This window comes from Meleagris gallopavo, chromosome 5 (genome assembly GCF_000146605.3).
Source record: "Meleagris gallopavo isolate NT-WF06-2002-E0010 breed Aviagen turkey brand Nicholas breeding stock chromosome 5, Turkey_5.1, whole genome shotgun sequence".
Lineage (NCBI taxonomy): Eukaryota > Metazoa > Chordata > Aves > Galliformes > Phasianidae > Meleagris > Meleagris gallopavo.
The window spans coordinates 17835390-17857588 of record NC_015015.2 but is presented as its reverse complement, the minus strand read 5'-3'; the positions used below and the strand labels follow the sequence as shown (position 1 = coordinate 17857588).

Sequence of the window (22199 nt, the reverse complement as noted above, 5' to 3'; positions counted from 1 at the left end):
TGCCCAGCGTGCACTGAGCAAAGCTGAAGTTCTTTCCCTGGAGAGACAAGGCCCTGGCAGGAAAAGCATCTAACTATGAATACAATGGAATAAGGGACTGCTGCAGGAAAAATGCAGACTTGGTCAATCCAAAATACTACCACGAATTTCAGTTTAATTGAAACGTGAAGAAACTGAAATGTAACATTTTTAATTTTTTACTCAAATATGTTTGGTTTGGAAATTTCCTCACATTTCAAAGCGCTAACAGCACTTCATCGCAAAATATTTTTTCTCTTAAGAAAAAAAACAACAACTTCAATTTCTGTGAATTGTTCTGTGAATGAAGCAAAGAATGATGTTCTCTATACAGCTGCACTCTCTGACCACTGCACACTATACTAACTCTGAACATCACTGTAGGCAGGTGGTGTTACAGTATTCTCCCAGCAAAAGTGGCCACATGAGAAGGTATTTTGGTGCTACCTGAAGCTTCAAAAAAATGATTGACTGATACCTGTGTTATCTCTTTAAATCTGCATGAAATGCCATTGCAATTAACGCTGTTGTGATCTCTCTCTCTCAGCTTCTCCTTTTCCCCATAAAAAGATCAGTTACCCAACAATTACTTACCTGTTTGCTCTGTCTTCACAATGACATTATGAGATTGGTACATGTCACTTCCACACTGACCTGCAAGAAAGCGTATGGCAGATAAGACATGCGACAAAAAGCAGAGAAGAATTAAAGATACAGTTCCAAGCACAAACCACTGCAGTTGAACCAGAGAGCTAATTTTGGAGTGGAGTACAAAGTTCTTTCCCTTGATCCTTCTGCCTTATACATGATATAAGCGATGATACAGTAATATACTCAGTAAAGTGTAAGCAATATAGCAAACAAAGCAAATGAGATATGCCAGGTAGTTTTCAGAAGGCTTCTGAAGATTCCAAAATTCAGACAATTGTACATGCATCTCTGTCGCTGTGTAGCTTACTGTCTATTTACCGTTCCATTTTAGGTGCTGAAGGTTGCTATAAAGCAACTGCCCTGCTGTCCCAGCTGCCTGAGTGAATTCCTGCAGACTCATGCTGCACAGATGTTCCCCGTTGATATCAAACTCCTGGAAGGGTATGCAGTTGGCATCCAGTTGGTTGGTATCAAGGAGATGCTGCAGCCACTCCCAGACCTGAAACTTTGTCCAGTACTGAGGATGTATTTCGTGCCACTGGGTTCCATAGAAACTGCTGGACACTGGAGAAGAAAATGAGTATTAACTGGCTCTGTTAACACCATGGGATTATGTTGAGGACAGAAAAGCTATATATATAAATTTCACGCCCTGGAAGCACAAACTTAGACTCTTTTCAGTCTTTAACACTAGCTCAGTAGCTACTGCTGGAGAAAAACACCTTTTTGTTGTTTTTTTACTCAGCTTTCCAATTAAAAATGAAAGATATTACTTTACACCTTTCTTAAGAAGTTGAATGAGTAGAAATGAATTTAGTACTGTTGGCTAAATATACCAAAAATTCTTTGGAGCAAGATAAACTGCAGAAGTACTGTCACAAAGGAGTGTTGATCTGTGCGTGGGAAAAGTGTATTAGTGCATAAGAAAATGATGGAAAAGCCTTGCAAAATCCACATAATGAGCAGTGGAAATTTTGTTTGTATAAAGACTGAATATGAATTGTAGAATTCAGCCAACGAACACTAAAACAAGGCACTCTTAAATTGCTCTAACATAAAAATCTATCAGTGCGGCCTACAATATCAGGGCAGAGCTGACCTAACAAATGCATGTTATCTTTGTAGTCTGGTAAGATGATTTCTGAATATAATTGTAAAACTCATTTTGAAATTAAGGGAACTACCTAATTTTCTTCTTAGGATGTCTGAATCTTTTGTTGGTCAGCCTTTCAAACCACTCTCAGTTGTATGTCACTGCATGACAATAATTTATGTGTACAAATGAAAGGAAACATATGCGGGGACAGGATAATTAAACAAGATAAGATAAGATGTAAGATATACAAAGGGAGGACTGCCTTGATCCAGCCTCTCAGAGAAGCCAGCAAAAGGAGTTCAGTGCAATTTATTCCTTGGGAAAGGAGGACAGTGGGGAAGGCCAGGCAGAGACATCGGCATGATAACATGTTCAGAAGAGCGAGAAGGTTCATCTAAGGATGAAAGAATTACAGACTGCAGAGGTGGTTAAATTATGGGAAAAGGAAAGACTGCCGTGGTCTAGCTCCAAGTTAGCTCCGCTCCAGCACATTGTTTCTCTCACTGGTACCAATCTGGTCCTTCACAGTCTTTCCCACACAGCTGTGAGAAATACAAGTAACAAGGGGTATGGATAGAAGACTACAAGCAACAGAGCTAGCGCATTTTAGGAAATTGTTTCAGCTAGACCTCAGGTCTCTCCAGATGAGATGCAATGCACAGTGCGAGCTCATGGGTGAACACAAAATAAGCCCACAGTTACTTATGTTCCTTTATCAACGCTGGCCAGCAAAGTCTGCGTCGGTGCTTTAGGTAGATGTTGCTCATCCTGCTGTTGAAGGATTAGGAGAATGACTAAGACTTTGGTATGTTGGCAAGTGAAGGTTTAAAGGAACCAAGAAGCGCTCCCCAAAAAGGAGGCTGATATTTATTCCCATCATTTCAGAAGAGTCAAGAATTTTCAGAGACTCTCTAATATAAGCACAAGTCTTTAGTGAGAGGAAGGAGTTAGCATGGTAAATGGACGTGAGGAGGTAGGTAACTGTAGAGGCTGGTCTATGCTTTCGGTTTCCTGTAACTCCAAAAGACCTGTGAATACTTGAGGATCTCTCAGTGGGAAATCCAAATCCATATCTTTATGAGATCCTGTGCAAGATCAGTCAAGACTTTTTTTTTCCATTATTTTGTTACAGGCAGGTTATAGGCAGCTTGGTACATTTACTCAAAGCTCACTTTTGTATTTCTTTGTATTTAGAAATTACACATTAAAAAAAAATAAGTCAAACACAAGAGTTTCACTGCATAGGAACTTTTGCTGTAAGTTTTTTGTACCACTCTGTAAATTAGAAGAACAACTGCAACACGTTTGCTTAGATTTTAAGGTTTACGCATTGATTCCAAAGCACTATTTTGGGTGAGGAAAATAAAATTAGATGAAACACTGCATGTCTATCTATGTATCTGTATCTACATTTTTATACAGAGAGAGAATGCGTATCTGTGCAGCTATATCATCAGAAGAATAGTATAATAAATTTCACCCTGTGTGACACCTTGTAAGTTAATTTAGGTGCAAAAGTCATCACTAGCTTTTAGGCATTAGAAGGCATATATGGAATTAAAGAGATGGTTCTGTGCATAACAAAGAAGTTCTCAGATCACAAGCTATCTAGTGCCCTAATGCCAGTCTAATTAGATAGCTATCTAGTAATTTGAGCTGAAAAAGCAAATACAGTGAAGGAGCAAAAAGACTACTCCCCTGCAAAGCCGGAGGGGTGATTAGTGCTGAAGAGTAATGTCGGTTCAGAGAGGGCATGAGGGGTAAATGTGACAGAGAAAGAATTCTGGACTGAGGAGAGGGGACATTTGACTCTTTTGCTATCTTGAAATTCATTTTAACAAAAAAGAGCAGTAACAAAACAAACTGGTCACTTTCAGAAATTTAAGTTTTGTTAGTCCAGCTTTTACAAAGAAAATACAAACGGAAATTTTCCAACATGAAGTGAAACTCCAGCAAACTAGTATCACTGAAAAGCAATACTTGTGCATATGTAAGGGTTAAGTAGTCCCTTCCACCCCTGCCTATCCTCTCCCACCAAAAAAAATAAAAACACATAACTCAGAGCTGTTGAATTCCTCCTACCATTGCACGTGGAATATCCATCTGTCCAGGAAGGCTGCTGGTGGAGTAGGTTGCTGCTGGAATTGATACTCATTCTGCCAGCTCCTTCCAAAATCATGATCTGTAAGTGAATTGAACAGCTTGCTTAGTGAGCAGTGTCTAGTCCAAAAGGTAAATAGGTAAAAAAAAAAATAAAAATCCACTGAAGGTGAAGTGAGCAAGCCAATTCCATTTGTAGAAGATACAATTGAAATCAAGAACATCAAGAACATGTTGCCACAACCCCTTTTCAGCTGCCACAAAATCTCTTTATGATAAACATTACCATGCTTGATTTGCATATGCAAGAAGCAAGTTTCTACAGCTGCCCATCCATAAATGAATAATCCGTAATCAGAAATGAAGCCGAATGAAAAGACAAGGATCCTGACAGAGCAATACAGGAAAACTGCCAAGCTTTGAGAAGCGAAAAACAAAGTTGTTTGACATTTTTATTTTTTTTTTAGTATTTAGTTAAGAAGTAAGTTGTTAAACTTAAAGATTTTCTTTTCTTCTTCTTTCTTTTTTTTTCTTTTTTTAGGAGAAAGAAAAGATTTTTCAATAACTGCAAATTAAACTATACAAGAACTCATGGAAGAACTCATGTTGAGAAACTCCTTCACACAGAGGGACCCATGTGTAAATGCTACAGGGAGGTAACGTTATAGCAAATAATTTCTCAGCTTTCTCAGTTTCTTTCTGATCTGTGTCAAGAGTGTCCCTAACCTATTCTCAGCTGCAGATAGCACAGATCCTACATTTGGAACCACTGAAGAACTGGGCAGTCAAAGATCTCAAAAATGAGACAAATGACACAAATTTTCCTTTCTACTTATGTTAGCTCTAGCATCATGGGCAAAACTGCTTCTTTTTTTTTTGGTTGGACATGTTTGAGCAAAATTACTTAGATGGTATTTTAGAAAAATGTCACATATTTATCACACATTAAATTATTTCAGTGAACATAGACAAAACTCCACAACTACAGGTACTCATGACTTTTTAATTATCTTTCAATGGTTTCAAGTTGCAAGCTTGTAAATACACATTATAACTGCACAGCATGAACATTCTTCAAGAGTTTAGAAAAGTAATTTTTAACTAATACAAAGGTTTCAGAACAGTGCTGTTATATAAGTACACACAGAACAAACTGTGTTGTTCAAAAACCTTCTAAATCAAAAGCCATGGAGACTGTAAGAATGAAACTTTTAGAGCTCAGGAGGGCACGTGAAAGTAGCTAGGTATCACTTTGAAATTACAGAAAGGCTGAAATAAAAAAATGCACCTACGAAAGTTAAAAATGATGGTGTTGGCCTTTTCGCCACTGAGGAGGATGAGAAAACTTCCACTGAGTGCCCTGTCAGACCCCTACAAGTTCATACCAAGAACATTTTTGGTAGAAGCCATTAGGAACAGTTGCAACCTTGAAAGAACTGCCTGAAAAAGAACTGGGCCGACACATTCCTCCATCATTTGCAATAAATGACGACATTCGTAAAAGTTACAAATGTGTGCACTTTAAGGAGAGTCTCTCTTCCTCTTTTCCCTGATTCCACATTTATGTACATTTATAAATGGAGAGAGGTTGTTGAAAATCACTTAAAAATCCAAAGCCTTAAGAAATGTGTCACAGGGAATAATCCTTTACAGTATACCCTATATATATATACTTCAGTGCCTTTTTTTTCCTGCTACATAGAATGACATAATGCTTTCCACTCTTAATTCTAACGAATCCGTGATTCAGTGACGACTGATAAATTTTTTTTCTTCACAGATATGTGACGTTACAAAGTGTCAGCAACTGAGTGATATCTATTGTCCCCCTATAGCTAAACTCCATGGCCAAATAAAAGATGACAGGGTATCAGTCAGTAAGTTTATGAAAGTTAGAAAAGAAGACGTTTTTAGCCCTGTGTTAAAGTCAAGTGACTTGGTATTCTGAGGTCAGGAAACATTTCATTTTCTTACACTGACTGTGTTCAGCATAAAACATGAATATCATTTACCTCACATACTCGAGATGGATGCTTTTCAGTGATAATGCATGTTTGAAAGTAAATACATACTCCTCTGAGCAGATACAGACTGAAAGATTTATCAAATTATTTATTTCACTGACTCGTTTTTTAATCATTTAAGACTCGGTTATGTTCTTAAGATTTTATACAAGTGAAGTATTCATGATACAAAACTTATTACATTATCAAATAAAGGTGAGGTAGAATACCAGGTATGCGGGAAAACCATAAAGCTTGAGGATTAACAGAACTCGCGTAGGAACGTAGTTAGATAAGTTCTCTTCTTTTTAAAAAAGTACATTAGGCATTTAATATTGAATTTCAACTGATCTCAAGTCAAATTTTCAGAAGAAATCATCAAGGATTCACATGTGTTGTGTCATTTTAAATAGTTTCTACAGTTTATGGAAAATTCCACACAATTTTAATGCCTGATACTTGTTCAAATAAAAATGCGTCTGAAAAAGTGTATGCTTACAATCTGAAATGTTTTCTATGTTCAAGGCCCTGTGTACCTTTGCTCTGAAAACTCTACTCACGTAAATTCTTGTTTTATTTTCCTCCAAACTAATCAGATGAATTTCCAAACCAAAAGACACTATGACACTTTGGTACAGAGACTAAAACTATAGAAAGCTAAATAAACAAAAAATTAAGTCTTGCATAGTTTCCAGCATAAAGCAGAACACATCAAAGCACTAAGTAGAAGCACTCTGAAAGCCTTTTCCTTAGATTCTGATTCCTTACATGTTCCCTTGAAATCTTATTCCCCTGTCATAGTCTAGCACACAACTGTTCTTCACAGTATTCCTTACAACATTAATAGTATTTTCAGACAGTGTACGTGGAACTTACTTTGCAAATTAATCAATCAGTACATCCTCTTTCTGAAAGCTATACAAGTTATTTTAACCAAAATAACTTATCTTTCCACATCACTTGTGGGAACAGCTGTTCACGAGAAGAAGAAATCACCATACAACAGTAACCACTGGCACAGGACTAGATTCAGCTTTGACTCAAACTTTCCCAAAGTTTGGGTGCTATTCAAGGTACTGGGTTGGGTTTTTTTGTAACTTGAAAATTGCCATGTCATGTCCTGTATCTTAATGCAAGAGCGTTGCTTATTTGGAAATGACTTCTAGTACTTTGTTCAGAGTGAATATAAAGTTCCACTAACATAACTTCCATGAATTTGCTTGGAAGTGTGCACACCATGCTCAAAAATATTTTCCCTAAGAAAATGAAATTGTGATTTTCTTCGTTTCATCCAGTATATGCCTTTCTTTGATACAAGTTCATGACAGATTTATGCTTAGAGCAGTGTCTCATCTCATACTTGGAAAGATTTCGAGTCAGGATATTGGAACGGGCGTGCTCTTCATTAGTTTGGGGCCAAATCCTCAAGTCTCCCTTGTGTACAGACAAATCTGGTTAAAGGGTGTGAAGCCTCAAGGGGAAGGACACATAATATGTTCAGTTTTCTTTTAATCGTATGCCATATATCAAAGTGAACGGTGGAACTAATGAAGCCTGGTTTCCTATGAATGTGTATCTTGTGGTTGGATTCTCGAGTGTCTAGTAAGATGTGAGCGCTGATTGAAGTTTTTCCCACGGTTGGGGCATTCATAATATCTCGTTGTCTTAAAGGAGTGAGCTCAAGCTTCACTCCTTCTTTCAGACAGGGTATTAATAGATTTTTCTCCTCTACTTGGCAGCCTGTTTTCATTAATCCTGAAAGAACTTCATATCTTTGAGACTTCCACCCCATATCAAATTTAATTAAAATTGGCAATGGGACTCAAAGATTGTTACAGGCCAATTGCAAAAGCCAGCACACAGACAAAATAACCACAAAAGCCTCATTTCCTCAGGAAACCATGCTAAAAAGGGATTCTAACTAAGATGAGATGCTGGAAAACAAAATAAAAGTCTTAGGATATGTCTCTGTACTGAATAAAACGTGGTACATTATGAATGAAAGCACATATGAAATGTTCTGTGTGTATATACATATGTGTATACACATATTTGCACACATACACTCTTGTGTGCGTGTTGCAGATATCTGTACACACATTCCTATTTTTTCCACTAAAGATGTGACACCTTTGAATTACAATCTTAAAACAGTACCAGGAACATGGCACAGTTATAAGCAGAATCAAACAACACTCTACTCAAATAGCAAGGTTAAATATAGTTGTGCATTGGTGCTAAGCAGCATTCTTTTCAGAGAGAGTCCTACTAGAGGCCATAAGTGCACCCAGAAGAAAAAAAAAAAAAGCTCTTTCACCTACATTTGATATATCAGATGGTATTCAAAGCTCAAAGCCTGAAGGCCTCTCTTAACGAAGCTCTTGCTGGAGTCAGGAGGAGTTCGGACCAAGCCACAATCTGGCCACTTTGCAGTCAACAGAGCTCAGTTGTTCTGGTCCTTTCATCTGTCCTGGCTGCCTGACTGATCTGAGCGCATGGTGGTACCAGAAAAAACTATGGCTGGGCAAGGGAGCAAACCCAGCATTGCAGAAAAACATATTTACAAATCCTTGAACCTTGAACAGTGTATAGCACACTCTATGCAAATTATTTTATTGCACTACAGGTGTGCTCTGAAAGTAAATTACTCTGATCCCCATTTCCACATTCACCCCAATGAGCCTTAACAGCCAAATAATGGATTTCTCCTTTCTTTGAACTCAAATATTTCAAGAACACCGTGTATTAAATGACAGGAAAATGCTGAACCCAACATGAAAGGAGAATGAGCAATGCAGAGAAAATGAGTGAATCCCAAAGAACTCCAACCACAGCGATTGCACTGACATTGATTTGTACAATTGCTTACATTACAACACTGAACTGAACTAAGGGTCTCATTAATTACAAATATGAGGGGTGTGGAGCCCATAGGGGAGAGAAGCGTACAGCTTTCTGGTTTGTAATACGCACTCTATGCAAAAGACAAAAAAATATCTAAGGCAAAACTGACTGGAACTATTAAACTATGACTCCACCCGTAAGCTATGCAAAGTCTAAAAGTGACTTCTAGCTGAGACAAGCTCAGTGCAGCTCCTCCTGGCGTGTCCAAAAGGGTGGATCTTTTTTGGCACATTTATCTATGGGATCCTTCCCCATTTTTCCCCTTTTACCATTGTGGCTGAACTTCAAATATAGATTTCACCTGGGCCTATTTTCTTTGAAGTATGTTATGTACACAGTGAAGACACAATCCCTGCTTTTCAGGGCTTGGAGTTTATGGAACAAGTATCTACAGAGTATGTTAAATATTTTATACCCTTACTTTGCCTTGGACTGTAGTCAAGCAGTTAAACAGCAATCTAAAATAAATGATACCAGATAATAACTGCAGCTGCAGAGGAACAGATTCTGGATTTTAAGCTTTTTCTTGAAATCTCCAAAGATGGCAATGGGCTGAGCTTTCAAGACATCAGAAACAAAGAAGATGCACAACAAAGCAGGTGGACCTGCTTTACACATACGGTTATTTCAGAAACACAACTGCATTGTACTTGAAATGTCTATGATCAATTAGCTGCTTTGCATTCCAACCACCTATTTTACATCTCCAGCAGCAGGCATAAACTGAATACATGAATGTTGACAGCCTGTTTGCATGTTACCATGAGCTTTCAGTCTTCTGTTGTTTTCTCTCATTTAACGCATTGCTACCAGGGTACCAGAGTTTAATTCTGAGTCACCACTCGTACAAATACAGTTAGGGATGACCATAAGAGTGCTTTACAGTCTCTATCCATCCATTTTCCAAAGTTTCACATTCATCCTCAGCATCTATGCCAAAATCCCAGGTAAGATACAACTCTGTCAGAATTCACCGTGATCCCTTCCTGTTATCCCTCCTGACTATGCAGATCCACATGCAGCAATCACACACCTCCTTGCTTCAATCCCACTGTTTTAGAGTCCAAAAAACCAGACAGAAGCCTCCAACAAAAAACTTTTTGCAAGCTGATTCCCAGCCGGGATCCACATCACAACTCAAAGCTCAGCTGAGCGCTACCTCGCTGTGACCTGTAAGTTACTGTTCCAACGACAGCCCATGCAGCTTGGCCTGTCTGATATAATCACCACTTACGTCAGTGCAAAAATACTCCATGAAAAAAAAAAAAAAGTTTCCCAATTATTTGAAAGCTCTGAAGAAAGTTGCCATGAAGCAGCAGTAGGATCAGTTTTTGTTACATAACATACAGTGTTTGATGCATTTCATTTTTTAGTCCATCATATGTACCCTTAGGCCACAGCAACAAAACGTGTTTACTGAACCACGCTGCAAGTGTAAAGTTCAACTACTCATTTTTATAAGAAAATTTTCTAAATAATCCTCCAAACTCTTTGTCTTCCACATTCTGGTTTGGAGCTTTGGGGCCTATGTTTTTCTTTCCTCTGAACTGCACATTCCTATGCTTCTACATTTCTGGTGTATACAGCTGTGGTTCATATGCATAAAACCACCTTTGCATGTGCAAAACTGGCTCTTGGTAAGCTTTCAGAGAGTATATTGAGACCTTGATCATTTACCGTTGTGGGCTTTTGGAAAGGAAGAGTTGGGTTTATTCTTTTGTTTTCTTTGAACCTTGTTATTAAGCGTATACATGAAGGCAAACTGAAAGACTAGAAAAAGGAAGATGAATAGAAAAGGAGCTTTTAGCATTTACCTGTGTTGCAGATAGGATCACAATAAACAAAGTCAAATAAAGCTTGGTTGGAATCTTTTATTACTGAAGATCTGATTTTCATGATGCACTACAAGGCAACTTTTGTAAGAGATATGTGGTGGTTGTTTTAACATGTTCGTATGGATGCTTCAAAATCTTGCATATATATTTTAACCAAAGAGAAGCCTGAGTAGAAAAGCTAGGATCTAGATCTGTATCTGAGCTACCCCTCCGCTCCAGGGTTTGGTTCTTATCTCTCTTTTAACAATGTAATTTAAAGACAAAACCATAGTTCAGTTTCCTTTTTGAGTGAGAACAAAGTTCACTTTATGAATGCAAAAAAACAAAAATTTACTTGATTATATGCAAAGTCTCAGAGTATTTTTCCTCCGTTCCCCCCCCCTTTTTTTTTTCTTCTCCATAATCCACAATCTTCATATGAACTGGTTTCAATATTCAAGGTACTACTTAGTATAATGAAAATAAAAGAGAATTTCAACAGAGGTTTTGTTTGTTTGTTTTTCTAGATCAGAAGCAAACAGAAAGCCAACTACAAGAACATGGTCCCCAAGGCACAGATGTGCCTGACACTACAAACTGCCAAATGTCGGCACTTTGGAAAATTTTACCCACACTCAGCAGAGGAAACAGCGAACCTGCCCCTCAACAAGGATCCAGTGTTGGGATCCATGCTTCCTCCTCACATCACAGCCTAGATATACGTCTTCTTGCCATGCCTCCAGTTTTTGAGTAAGAAAGAAAATAGCATAACCAATTTTGCTGTCAAAAAGCTCATTCTCCTCATGCAGAAGGTCCATTCACAGATTTGTATCTAAGTGGTAGTCACACAGCTAAATTAAAAGCAAGCCAAGAAAAGGTTCTATTTCTTGTGATAAATGCTCATGTCATTTTTGCATGATCATACGCTTAGAATCTTTTGAATACATAGACATGTTTGCAAATAACTGACAAAAAAGTAAGATTTTTGTGTTGTTTTTTGGAGGTGATCCTGCAAGACGTGGCTGTGAGTGGCATGTAGCACTCCTTTTATTGCTGCCTGCATCACCTCAGCAAGTTCATGATAATTTGGGCCAGCCATTTTTTCCTGAGTATTTAGAAGTCATTTGCAATAGATTCATCAGTCTTGCCTCAGGGGTACAGAGTCTTGGAAAACACAATAATGGGAAAAACTGCCTTTGCTCTTTATTCTTCTTTCAGCACTTAATACCACACCTCATGGAACAACTCCACACCTTCTTTCATGTCCTTCCTATCTCTCTGGTACATCCTTCCTCTAACCAGGAGCCAGCTCATCTTCCTAATCTCCTTTTACTAAACACCTTTCTTTTGCTTACAGTACACTAAATATACAAATGGCCAAAAAGCACTCTAGATACCCCTGTAGCTTGACAAACTACCTACCTATAATTAGGCAAGAACCTCATCAGCTAACAAAATACTACCATCATGTTCTAACACCTTCTCCTTTCCCCTTGGCTCTAGTTCCCCAACCACTTCCCTCCACCTTTCATGACAGCTTCTCTTTGCATTGCCTTGAAGACTGAGTCTGTGTTGGGGGATCCGCTTTCTATGCTGCTAACATAGACTGTGCAACTGATCAGTTATTAGCAAATAATGACAAAAATTGTGGCTTCGTTCATGTTTGTTGTTTGTTTCTTTAGAAGCTGAAACACTTATGACATAACAGCCACTCTGACTAATAGAGTCTGACATACACTGCTGCAGCAGCCTGTATTTCATGTATATTTTTTCAAGTATATTTTAACCACTGCCACCACCAGAACTTCTCCTTTTTTTAAATGGGACTAGTCTGGTTTCAGTAGTAACAACTACTAATTTGCCTACTTCCAAAATAAAAAGATCCTTTTTCTCTCCTTCTTGTTTTTTTTTTTTGTTTTTTTTTTTGTTTTTGTTTTTGTTTTTAACTGTTACAGATATTGTGTTTTTTACAAAGAGCATCTGCTTGGAAGTTACAGGCTTCTTCTTTGGGGTTGGTTTCTTTGTGAGGACCACACAGAATAAGGAATGTGATTTGGGCACCAAAAAAAGGGAAGGTGTTCTGGAGGTCCATGGGAGCAGCCTCTGGTGTCTGGGCAGGAGGACGAAGGCAGAGACCTCCCCGGTGGGGATGGCAGCCCTACAGACATGGGCACAGAGAGCCCTAGGCATGATAAGGCTGAGAGCAGACGAGCCTTCACATCCCTGTGCTGCCAGTACCCTACTCAGGACATGCAGCTAACACAGCCTAGAGATCGTTCCGCATTAACATTCTTCCAGGGTGGTGCCTGTTGGTTCTATGGACATTAAGCCTGAAATATCTTCTCACTTAGAGTTACTGGTCTTTTTGGTGTTGTCCAGAACCTGACTCAGGGTGCAGAAAGACATTTTCTTTTTCATTTCCCATACTACCAACTGTTAGCAAGCTGGATTTCACTTTGGAAAATTTCCTGCTTTTGAGAGCAGAGATAAAATCTTGAATATAAATGTCGTCCACTTAAAATTTCATACTTAAAAGCCTTACTTATGATTAACAGACAAATTTTCTCAGTGAGACGATTTTTTTTACATGAATTAATTCAGTTAACAAACTGATAGCATTTGCTCACTAAATACATGAAAGGCATAAATGGGAGTTAGCTAGGATAGAGGAGCTGGGACTTGAAAGCAAAGTGTCCTATCCTAAATAAGGTCCAAGCACAGGCTGCTGGAGGTCTAAGTCAGCCAGCAGCAGCATTTGTACCTTTATTTCAACCCACTGGCTGCCCAGCCTGATGTCATCGCACTCTTCTGCTGTCATGAATGCAGAAGGGTGTTTCAAGGAAGAGACATAACAGGGGTAGCAGAGGACTTGGGATGGGAAGGATCATGAGTTGCAGTTGATAAGAGAGGGTTTGTACGGCTGACCATGAACTCCTCTGCTTGAGTCAGACACATTCCCTAGTGCCAGGCTGGGGAATATTGATTCCACCAGAATGACAGTAGCTCCAGCCAATACACCTGCTCCTCCAGCACTGCTCTCTAGACTATGAAATATCCCAGCGTGGGCAGGTGTTTGTGAAGGAAAGCATGCCCAAACAGCAACTATCAGTGAAACAGTTCATTGGTGCTCACTGACCATTACTTTGACTGCCACATAGTCTTGCGTGTTTGTGCATTCAGCTAGCACTTTTATTTGGAACTCTGTTATCTCTTTGATATTTCTTCATCCTGTATTTACTGTGTTAAGAATAAGAGGTTGTGAGACCACTGCTCTGGCATTCTACTCAGCCACATGTCCCTGGCCCCACGCAGCCAGAACTTCAGGGGAAGCCCAATGTCTCCCAGAGCCACACAGTGCTGGAACACAAGTGAGGGCTCATTCAGGCTTCCTGCCTTCATTAAAAGCAGACAGAAAATGTAGGGAGCAAAGTTTTCATGCTCCGCAGCCACCTTCTACAGGCAAAGCAAGGAGGAGCTGTGGAAAACATCTTCCTGCTTTTGTAAAAGCCCAGAGCAGCTTCCTCTCTCTCCTGGCCACAATTAGGGGAGCAACATTTCACAGCGCCTCTCCTCAGCTGGCACAGCGAGAGCTGCCCATCCTGTTTCCATTGATTTCTCCAATGACTGCATTAAACAATACAAAGGAGTATTTATGTGCCTGTGTTGCGAGCAGGTTGTTAAGTAAAACCCACCGTAAATAGAGCCGTTAATTCAGTTGCTGGCATGGCCCTCTGTTATCTTCTCAATACCTCCCAGAGGGTATTAGCCTTACCCTTTCGTTTGAGTTGGCAGCAGAGTTATTTTTTTGCACCTGCTGCTCTACTCCGATAACAACACAGGTCAGCTTTGATTTGTTGGAATATAAACAAAAGAGCAAAGCCAGGCATCTGCCTCAACAGCCTAGGCCGGTTTGACGATACAGCTTTTCCCATTGGGTTCTGCACAAATGTACTCTTTCGATTCTTACGTGAACTCTCTCCTGCTTCATAAATAGTCCTTTGCTACAGAACAGACTGGTGTCAGGAGGACGGCTCAACCCCGTACTTTTCCACTGACTGAAATCCCAACAGGGCAAAGTAACACCCTCTTCTAAGACTGACATCAGAAGAGGCGTTCACAAAATATGTAAAGCAAAATCAGCTGAAAAAACAGTGGTTTGAAAGTGAGCAGGAGAAACCAGCAAATTGAGCGTAAGGGGCAGAGGATCCTTGCTGAGAGAGAAAGAAAACCTGAAGCATTGGGAAGGTTCACCTACACATACTCCACCACTCCAGCTGCTATTTACCAAAATCAATTAATAAATGAAAGAAGCAGGCACTCAGTTAGGAACGGACTAGTTTTAAGGTCTTCTGAAAACTAAGCCTGCAGGGTTCATCTTCTGTAAAAGCATCCATCTATAGAAATAGCAGAAGCACACTAAAAAAAGTGTCCTTAGACAGGGCAGTAAATAGCACAAAGCACAGAAGCAATGGAAGGAACTGGTATTGCCTCCTCATGACAAGTATGAAAATTGAGACACAGAGCTGAAATGATTTGCTAAAGTCATATAAGAAGTCAATGGACGAGTCAGCCCCACTCACATCCTCCAGTGCAAGCTCCATTGCATCATGTTTCCAGCAAAAAATTTCAACATGCAGATGAGTTAAGGATGATCACAGGTTTTTTTTTAGGTTTTTTTTTTTTTTTTTTTTTTTGTTTAGGGTCAAAGAGAAGACATAAAATAAGGGAAATAATTTTCTGTTCAGAAGGAAGCAAGTCTCCTCTATGCATCATAGTTATTATGCGCCTAGAAGAGATTTGAATGTTAACTTAGTCAAACAATTAAATCTACACTTGAAATATTAAATCAAAAAAGCCGCCCTTGACCTACGCATGATCCTGAAAAAGAGCTAGAAATTCCTGAGTAAAGCTGGCTGAAATTCAAAATTTCTGTTATGTGGAACAGTGGCTATTTCAAGGCTTTTTTTTCCTTTTAAATCACAGTGAACTTTAAAAAGCAAGTTTCCTTGCAGCAAAGAGAGAGGATTCCCGTCCCTATGAGCTGGCACGTAAAAACCTATATTCAACCTGTTCAAGTAACAAAAGCGCAACTCAGCCTGTTATGCAAAACTATTTGTAGAAGACAGAAAACGTCCAAAGCCACACTACGATATCACTGCAGCAGGCAGTAATGTCACTGCGGAGCGGCTGCACTGGAAGCCCTTGCTAGTGTGGCACGTGGAGACCCTTTCAGAGTTTTGCCACCAAAAACAGAGTTTGTGATTCTGGAGCAAATTCTCTGCGGGTACCAGATCTGACATCCCAAACACAAGCTGTGGTGTGGAGCTTGCCATCCTGATCCCGCTCTTCCACCAAGTGCTGGAATATCTCTTCCTCCTTATTTCTTTTCTTTCCATTTCCTTTCTTTTTACTCTTTTATGTTGTATTCTATTTGATCAGACTGGCTGACCTGGCTAAGGAAGCTTCTTCTTGGAGACCACCAAAGGCCTGGAGCTAGTGAGACAGACAAAAACAGCATCTCTATCCATGGCAAAAAAATGCCAGGTCCTCTAGCGTCTGTGTGCTGATCTGTAGGACGGAGACTGGAGGAGTCAGAAGCAGGGAGAAAAGTTCTTTTCCCTCAGTTCTTTTTGCTCCTCTCTATGAGTATTTATCTCACTTAGTCCTTGAGCTAGCTGGAACAGACTCCATCAACAAAACTAATGAAAATATTTCTAGGTTCTTTCAAACAACTATTTTCTTCTAAAGGATCTGAACTATGCCAACTTAAACACTTTTTAAATATCATCGAAGCTATACCAACTTGAATATTTTAGGGAGAGGGAGTTAGCAGAGATCCTTACATATCCTTCTTCAGATCCTTGTAAAAGCCATTTCCAGGATTTTCAATATTGAAGACGCATTGTATCTTAAGGAAGGCTAACACTTTGATGCTAAATTCGCCCAAACCTCATTAGCTTTTCACATTATATTAGCATTGATTGTGAACATCTTTGAGTCTCACATCCATCAACACAGTGATGCTGAACACAGCAGCACCCAATGCTGCAGGACCTGCCGACTTCTGCTGGGGGCTTAGGGAATGGCAGCCCTGGGCACACAGCTCATGTTCCTGCAGGAAAGCCAAGCAAAGCACTGGGCAAAAGCAGAGGGAGGAAACTCATCACAGAATCACAGAACTCATAGGCAGCTCAGGCTTAGGATGTTGGCACGAGCAACCCCTCACTCACTGCAGGACAGCACAAGTCACCCATTTCTGTCTGCTGACAAAATACACTGAACACAAGTCACTTTACATTTTAAAGGATTAAATGCGGGAATTATTCAGACTATCAGACAAAACTGGCTGAATTTCAGGCAAATATTTGAATATCTACTTTAAAAAGTTAGGCAAGAAAGCCCATGCAGGAGATAAGGGATGTGCGTGTGCATGTACTTTGTGCAGCGTGTCTGAGTGTATGCCTATCGGGAGTGGCTGCAGACAGACTGAGAAAGATTTGCTGGATTGACTACAATTTGACTATCATCCAAAAACATTTAATCATTTGAGATTTTAAAGGAAGAAGATAAGTTTCTACCTGTTCTCGCACAGTATTAGAGCTCCATCAAAAGTCTTAGGGAGGGTAAAGATATCTACCAGTCCCTAAATGAAGGAAAATCTGTATCTATTTCACTTTGTACATCACGCTTTTGATAAGTCTGTAAGGATATCTCCTTGTCTGATCACCTATTAATTCAGTCTTCTAAAATGTTTTTCATCTTTCTCTGTCAGGGCAGTTGCCTGGGAACATTACAAGTGAAGTTTGCTTTACATGAGTGGCATGGCAGATCCCACTGCAAAAGAGATGAGAACAGCACCTTCAGTGTGTCAGAATTTGACTCCCTGATAAAGCCCCTTCATGGCCATGCCAATCTATGAGACAATTGCTTAACCAAGCATACTTTGAAAGTGCATCATCAAGATGCAAGCTTCTATACTGTTGTGCAATAGTAATTATAAGCTTCAGTAAAAACCATTAAGAAAGTTTGGGGGTAATCATTATATTGTTCATTTAGTCTCTTTCCTGACCATAGCATCTCGGGCAGTTTTACACAGGATCATTAATAATAGAGCAATATAAATTAGTTACTGCTCACTGCTAGGTGAAAGAGAGAACGCAGAACAGTTTTGAAAAATATATATATTTTTTATGATGGTGGCACCATCTGGACAACAGAGTATATTTTTACACATAGAAGCTCAATCCTTACGGACCCACAAGGGCTCAGGAAGCTTTTCTGGCTACAAACGATTGCGGTCTGAGGAAATATCTTAAGAGGTTACATTACTGCATTTCATCTCTAATGGGCAGGATTTTTTATTTTATTCTTCGTATTTGCAGATCCTCCAAATAGAATGGCTTTCTTTTCACCAGTGCAAAGCAATTCTTCTTCATTGCCCAATCTCTTTGGTCTATGCCCAGCCATTATCCAGTCCCAGCTAGCTGTTTTTTCTGCTAGCTCTCATACTCTTTCCCGTGAAGCACATTTTACAAGATCAGCAAAGGAATAGGTAATGATAACCACGTGCAAAGTCAGCTTTTGGAAAGGGAGCCTTTGAGGGATCGTCCTCATAGAGAGACACGCAAAGTGCCAACTGTCAGTTGGCTGCTCCACTGGCTACATGACTCCATGTTTACTCATTCTCACCCATCTCTAGGCCAACGACCAACAAATGACCCAAGCATTTTAGGCATTCAGTGAGGGATTTGTTTCAAGTTGCACCCCTAATACAGCTCAAAACATCTATCATACTAAGGAAACTTCCCCAGAAACCAAATTAATCCTTACTTTCTTGTATGCCAGCTATACAAACAAACCCTTGTTAGCTTATGCTTTCTATCAGTAGATTTACTCATGAATTTTGCCTTCACCAACTCTGCAAAGTCCCTGGTTAATCAGGGGCTGAAATAAACACGAACTGCAGTATGGGCTGAAGGTTGGCAAAGGGAGAAAAAGCAGCAGACACCTGAGGCACCTTTGAGATTGGGTAGGTGACCAAAGCCAGTGGGTTTGCTGAAAATAGTGCTGGATGTTTTTAGTGCTCATGATGCACTCATCATTAGGAAGAGAACTCCACGAGTTTATCCCTAAAAGCTTAGCAATCGCTAAGCTGCCAGACAGGACAAAAGATTCAATGAAACATCACAAACTGTGCAAGGTAAAGAAATTGTTAGCATTTCTGTTCATTTCCTCATGTGCAGCAATGCCTTTATATTTGATTCTACCACATGCTGACATCATGTGTCATTAGCAATGACAACAATTAAGCTTGTGACCCTTTTCTTTTTATGTGCTGTTTACTGCAGGAGCACCTAGTCCTCAGCAAGAATTTCTCCTTCACAGCTGAAGGAAGACTTACGAGAAGGAGAGCACTGTAAGACCATAGAAAATCCCATAGAGGGTGGTCAAACTACCATCAAAACAAGAAGGGGTCAATCATCTATTTGTAGTTTAGTCTCAGCACACTGACTAATTTCTAAGCCAGTTAGCTCCATCTCACTGTCCCGGTACCATGCGCTATTGCTCCAGTCCATGGAGGTGCTGTTGGTTGTATCGCAGACGGAGCTGAGACAATTCTGTGCGAACTGAAGCACATCAACAGCAATAGAAAACATGTAATTGTAGACTCCACAGAACAAACCCAGGTAAGGCTGCAAACAGTGGAAAATTCGCTGGAAGAAGGTTGAATGATTTGGTCCCAACATTAAGCTAGACAGAGTAAGTAAGGGGTGAGCAAAGGAGAGACGGTAAGTATTGATTCTGGAAAGGTGTCACGGACAGCTCTCCGAGCTCACAGAGGAAAAGTCATTTACCCTCTTCTTTAAGAACTGATCATACATACTTCTTCAGCAAGTATAGAAATTAATCCTCCTAGAATTTATTTGTTTGATTTGCTGTAGGAGAGGCAATAGACTAACACAACAGTCCTGTCTGGACAGAGACACCTACAGAAATACTTCATTTTCCTCTCTAATCTCTCTTCATCTGTGTCTCTGGATGAATTTTCCTTTTTAGTTTGATCTCCCTCCATCACAATTTGTTACCTCGCACCTCCCAGACAGAACAAGTACTGATTTTAACAGTAAAACTCGTTGGTAATGAAAAGAAGTGAAGTAAGTTCAGTTGGAGCCAAATTATTTGTCTTAGTCCACCGCTCCAACAGCTTGTTTTCACCACGTCTGAAAACTCGTAACAACTTGAGAATATCTGAAGTAATATAACATCGCTGTGGCAATACCACAAGCAAATAATGACAACCAAATATTTCTCATGTTAAAAAGACCACATTGTATTAACTGAGCTCACCCTGACTGGGATAATAAGAATTGTTGTCACCTTACAAACTGCTATGAAGCATTACCTAATTTCTGCTGGGGTAGAAACATCCTTCTGCTCTGATACAGGTTTATTTATTACTGTGACTTGGGAAGAATATACTCTTATTTTTTTGTGGGATTTATAAAAACCACTAGGACTAGAAAAAATAAAAAAAAAAATGCAAGCAAACAACATCAACGCTATTAATGGTAACACTGTCTCCGCATGTAGGACCAACACAAAGAGGTGAGAAGGGGGTCTGGAAGACAACAACTCCACAAAGCCTCAACCATGCTAAATAAACTTCTGATCCAGAGCTTTCAGAATGGGGCAGGCATCACCTCTTAGGGGAAAAAAAATTACTTCTGGGGGCAGAAACACAAATATATTGACTCATAGTTTTTATGTGCGTGGCTTTGCTGCTCCTACTGCGTGTGAGCACTGCTGACATCCAAATTTTACAGAGGATATTGAAAAATTAGAGACAATCATCAAAGAGATTAAAGGACAGAAAAATCTACAGTGGAACTAATAAAGATTTTTCCGTGAGATGGAAGAGCCTATAGAACTCAACACATTTGTATAAGATAAGACTGATGGTGAACTTGTTCACAGCTACAAACAGCTACCACAGTAAGGAACAGAAATTTGTGACCCAGGGGAATTTTGTGTTGGCTATCAAAAGGTAACAGAACCCAGTGGCTGAATGCTGAAGTTAGACCACGTCAGACTGAAAATGAGACAAAATATTTTTAGAGGAACGGTGCTTAAAAAGTTAATTTAAAAGTTCTGGTGAATTTCCCATTGTTGGACTTATGGGCTTTTATTTTTTTTCTTCAAGCTTGGAAGTTTTCTAAAAGATAAGCTCTACTTCAAACCCTCTGATTCTGAAAAATTCTGGGAAATCCTGCTGTTATCACAACAATCACTTCTGGTTTTAAAGCCTGTAATGGCCAGGAATTAAACTGTCATTAATTGTGATATTTGTAGGTAAAGTACCTTAATCCTACTGTTTTTCTAGTTTTAATTGCAGCTGTTCTCTCTGGTTTCTATATTTGCATTAAATATAAACCTACTCTGTTTTTCAGCTGTGGTACTTTCTACAGTGCAAAACAGATGTCAGAAAAGTGGCTTAAATTGCTAGCCACAAATTTGCTATCAAAACAGTACTTAAAGGAGTGCTTTTTATTATTATTATCCCTCTCAAATTTTCACAAATTAGAGGAAATGTTGGTACAAGATAGCTATGCTGGATGCAGTGACAAGAGTACAAGTAAAATCACTCAATGAAACTTTAAGCTCAAGGTCCATTTCTATCTTAACAAAGCAGTTTCATTTCAAAAATGAACATGAAAACTTAGAAGAAAAGATGATATATGTTTAGATGCAATAATCTAAAAGTTCACTACTGATAAAATTAAATAACTCTAAAACTATATATACACAAGAGCACCCGCTTAAAATGTCTCATGGGATGAAATACAAATATTTAATCACAATGCCCATCCCATATATTTTACAGAATCAATGTAGATTTTGAGTAACTCTTTCCTTACATGCACTTCTACCATTCCTTAAACCAAATTTTTACAGTCTCTTTCTTACTGTGCCTATACCTTAAGGGGCCAATTCTGGTTCTATTCAAATAAAATTACCATTGGAAGAGAAACAAATTAAACAAGAAGAGACACTGCAGGCCTCTGTTCATGCTGTATTTACCAATTCAGTACTTGAGATCCATCCTCTGGGGTGCTTTAACTTAGAAGGGACTGAGAGCGACGATTCCCCTCACCACTGGAGCTGCCAAGAGACTGCCTTGAGGACAGAGCTGGGCCAAATTATAAACTGCTTTAGTATTTTTTGGCCGTCAGTACAATCACCATCAATACCTCTTCCCTAAACACAGCAGAAATGCCATCCTAGTGAAGGGTCTCTCTGTCACATGTCGCTAGTGCTAATGAGAAGGTCTACTTTCTCGTCCCTTGCCTTACTGAACAGATGACCTCTCTGGGAACAACAGCAGCAGACTGTTGACCCACAAAATTATTATTCTTAGATATATCATAATAACAAGGGTCCTCAGAACCTTTGAGTAATTCTGAGGAAGCCAGTGGCTCCGTGTGAGGTCAGTGACATTCTGCTTGAGTAAAGATAGTAGATCTGGCCCCAGTCAAACAAACACCAACAAGATTATTTAAACATAAGTAAGGTTCAAGTTCAAAATAGGTACATAGAAGTATATACTGTAATGTT

The 22199-nt window shown here is 39.4% G+C and overlaps 1 protein-coding gene across 3 annotated transcripts in view; it reads right to left on the bottom strand.

Moving 5' to 3' along the window:
• The window catches only part of EHF (ETS homologous factor), a 57982-nt gene that overhangs the window by 8781 nt on the left and 27002 nt on the right, over positions 1–22199 (bottom strand). For 2 of the 3 annotated variants that reach the window (XM_010711230.3, XM_010711229.3), the window contains exons 2-4: positions 3848–3947; positions 988–1233; positions 613–672 (exon numbers count right to left, since the gene is read on the bottom strand). In XM_010711230.3, coding sequence (XP_010709532.1) covers positions 613–672; positions 988–1233; positions 3848–3944 — 403 coding nt within the window. In that variant the 5' untranslated portion in view covers positions 3945–3947. Of the gene's footprint in view, positions 1–612; positions 673–987; positions 1234–3847; positions 3948–8189; positions 8374–22199 lie in introns of those variants that run through there. The other variant, XM_010711228.3, reaches the window with a different exon arrangement.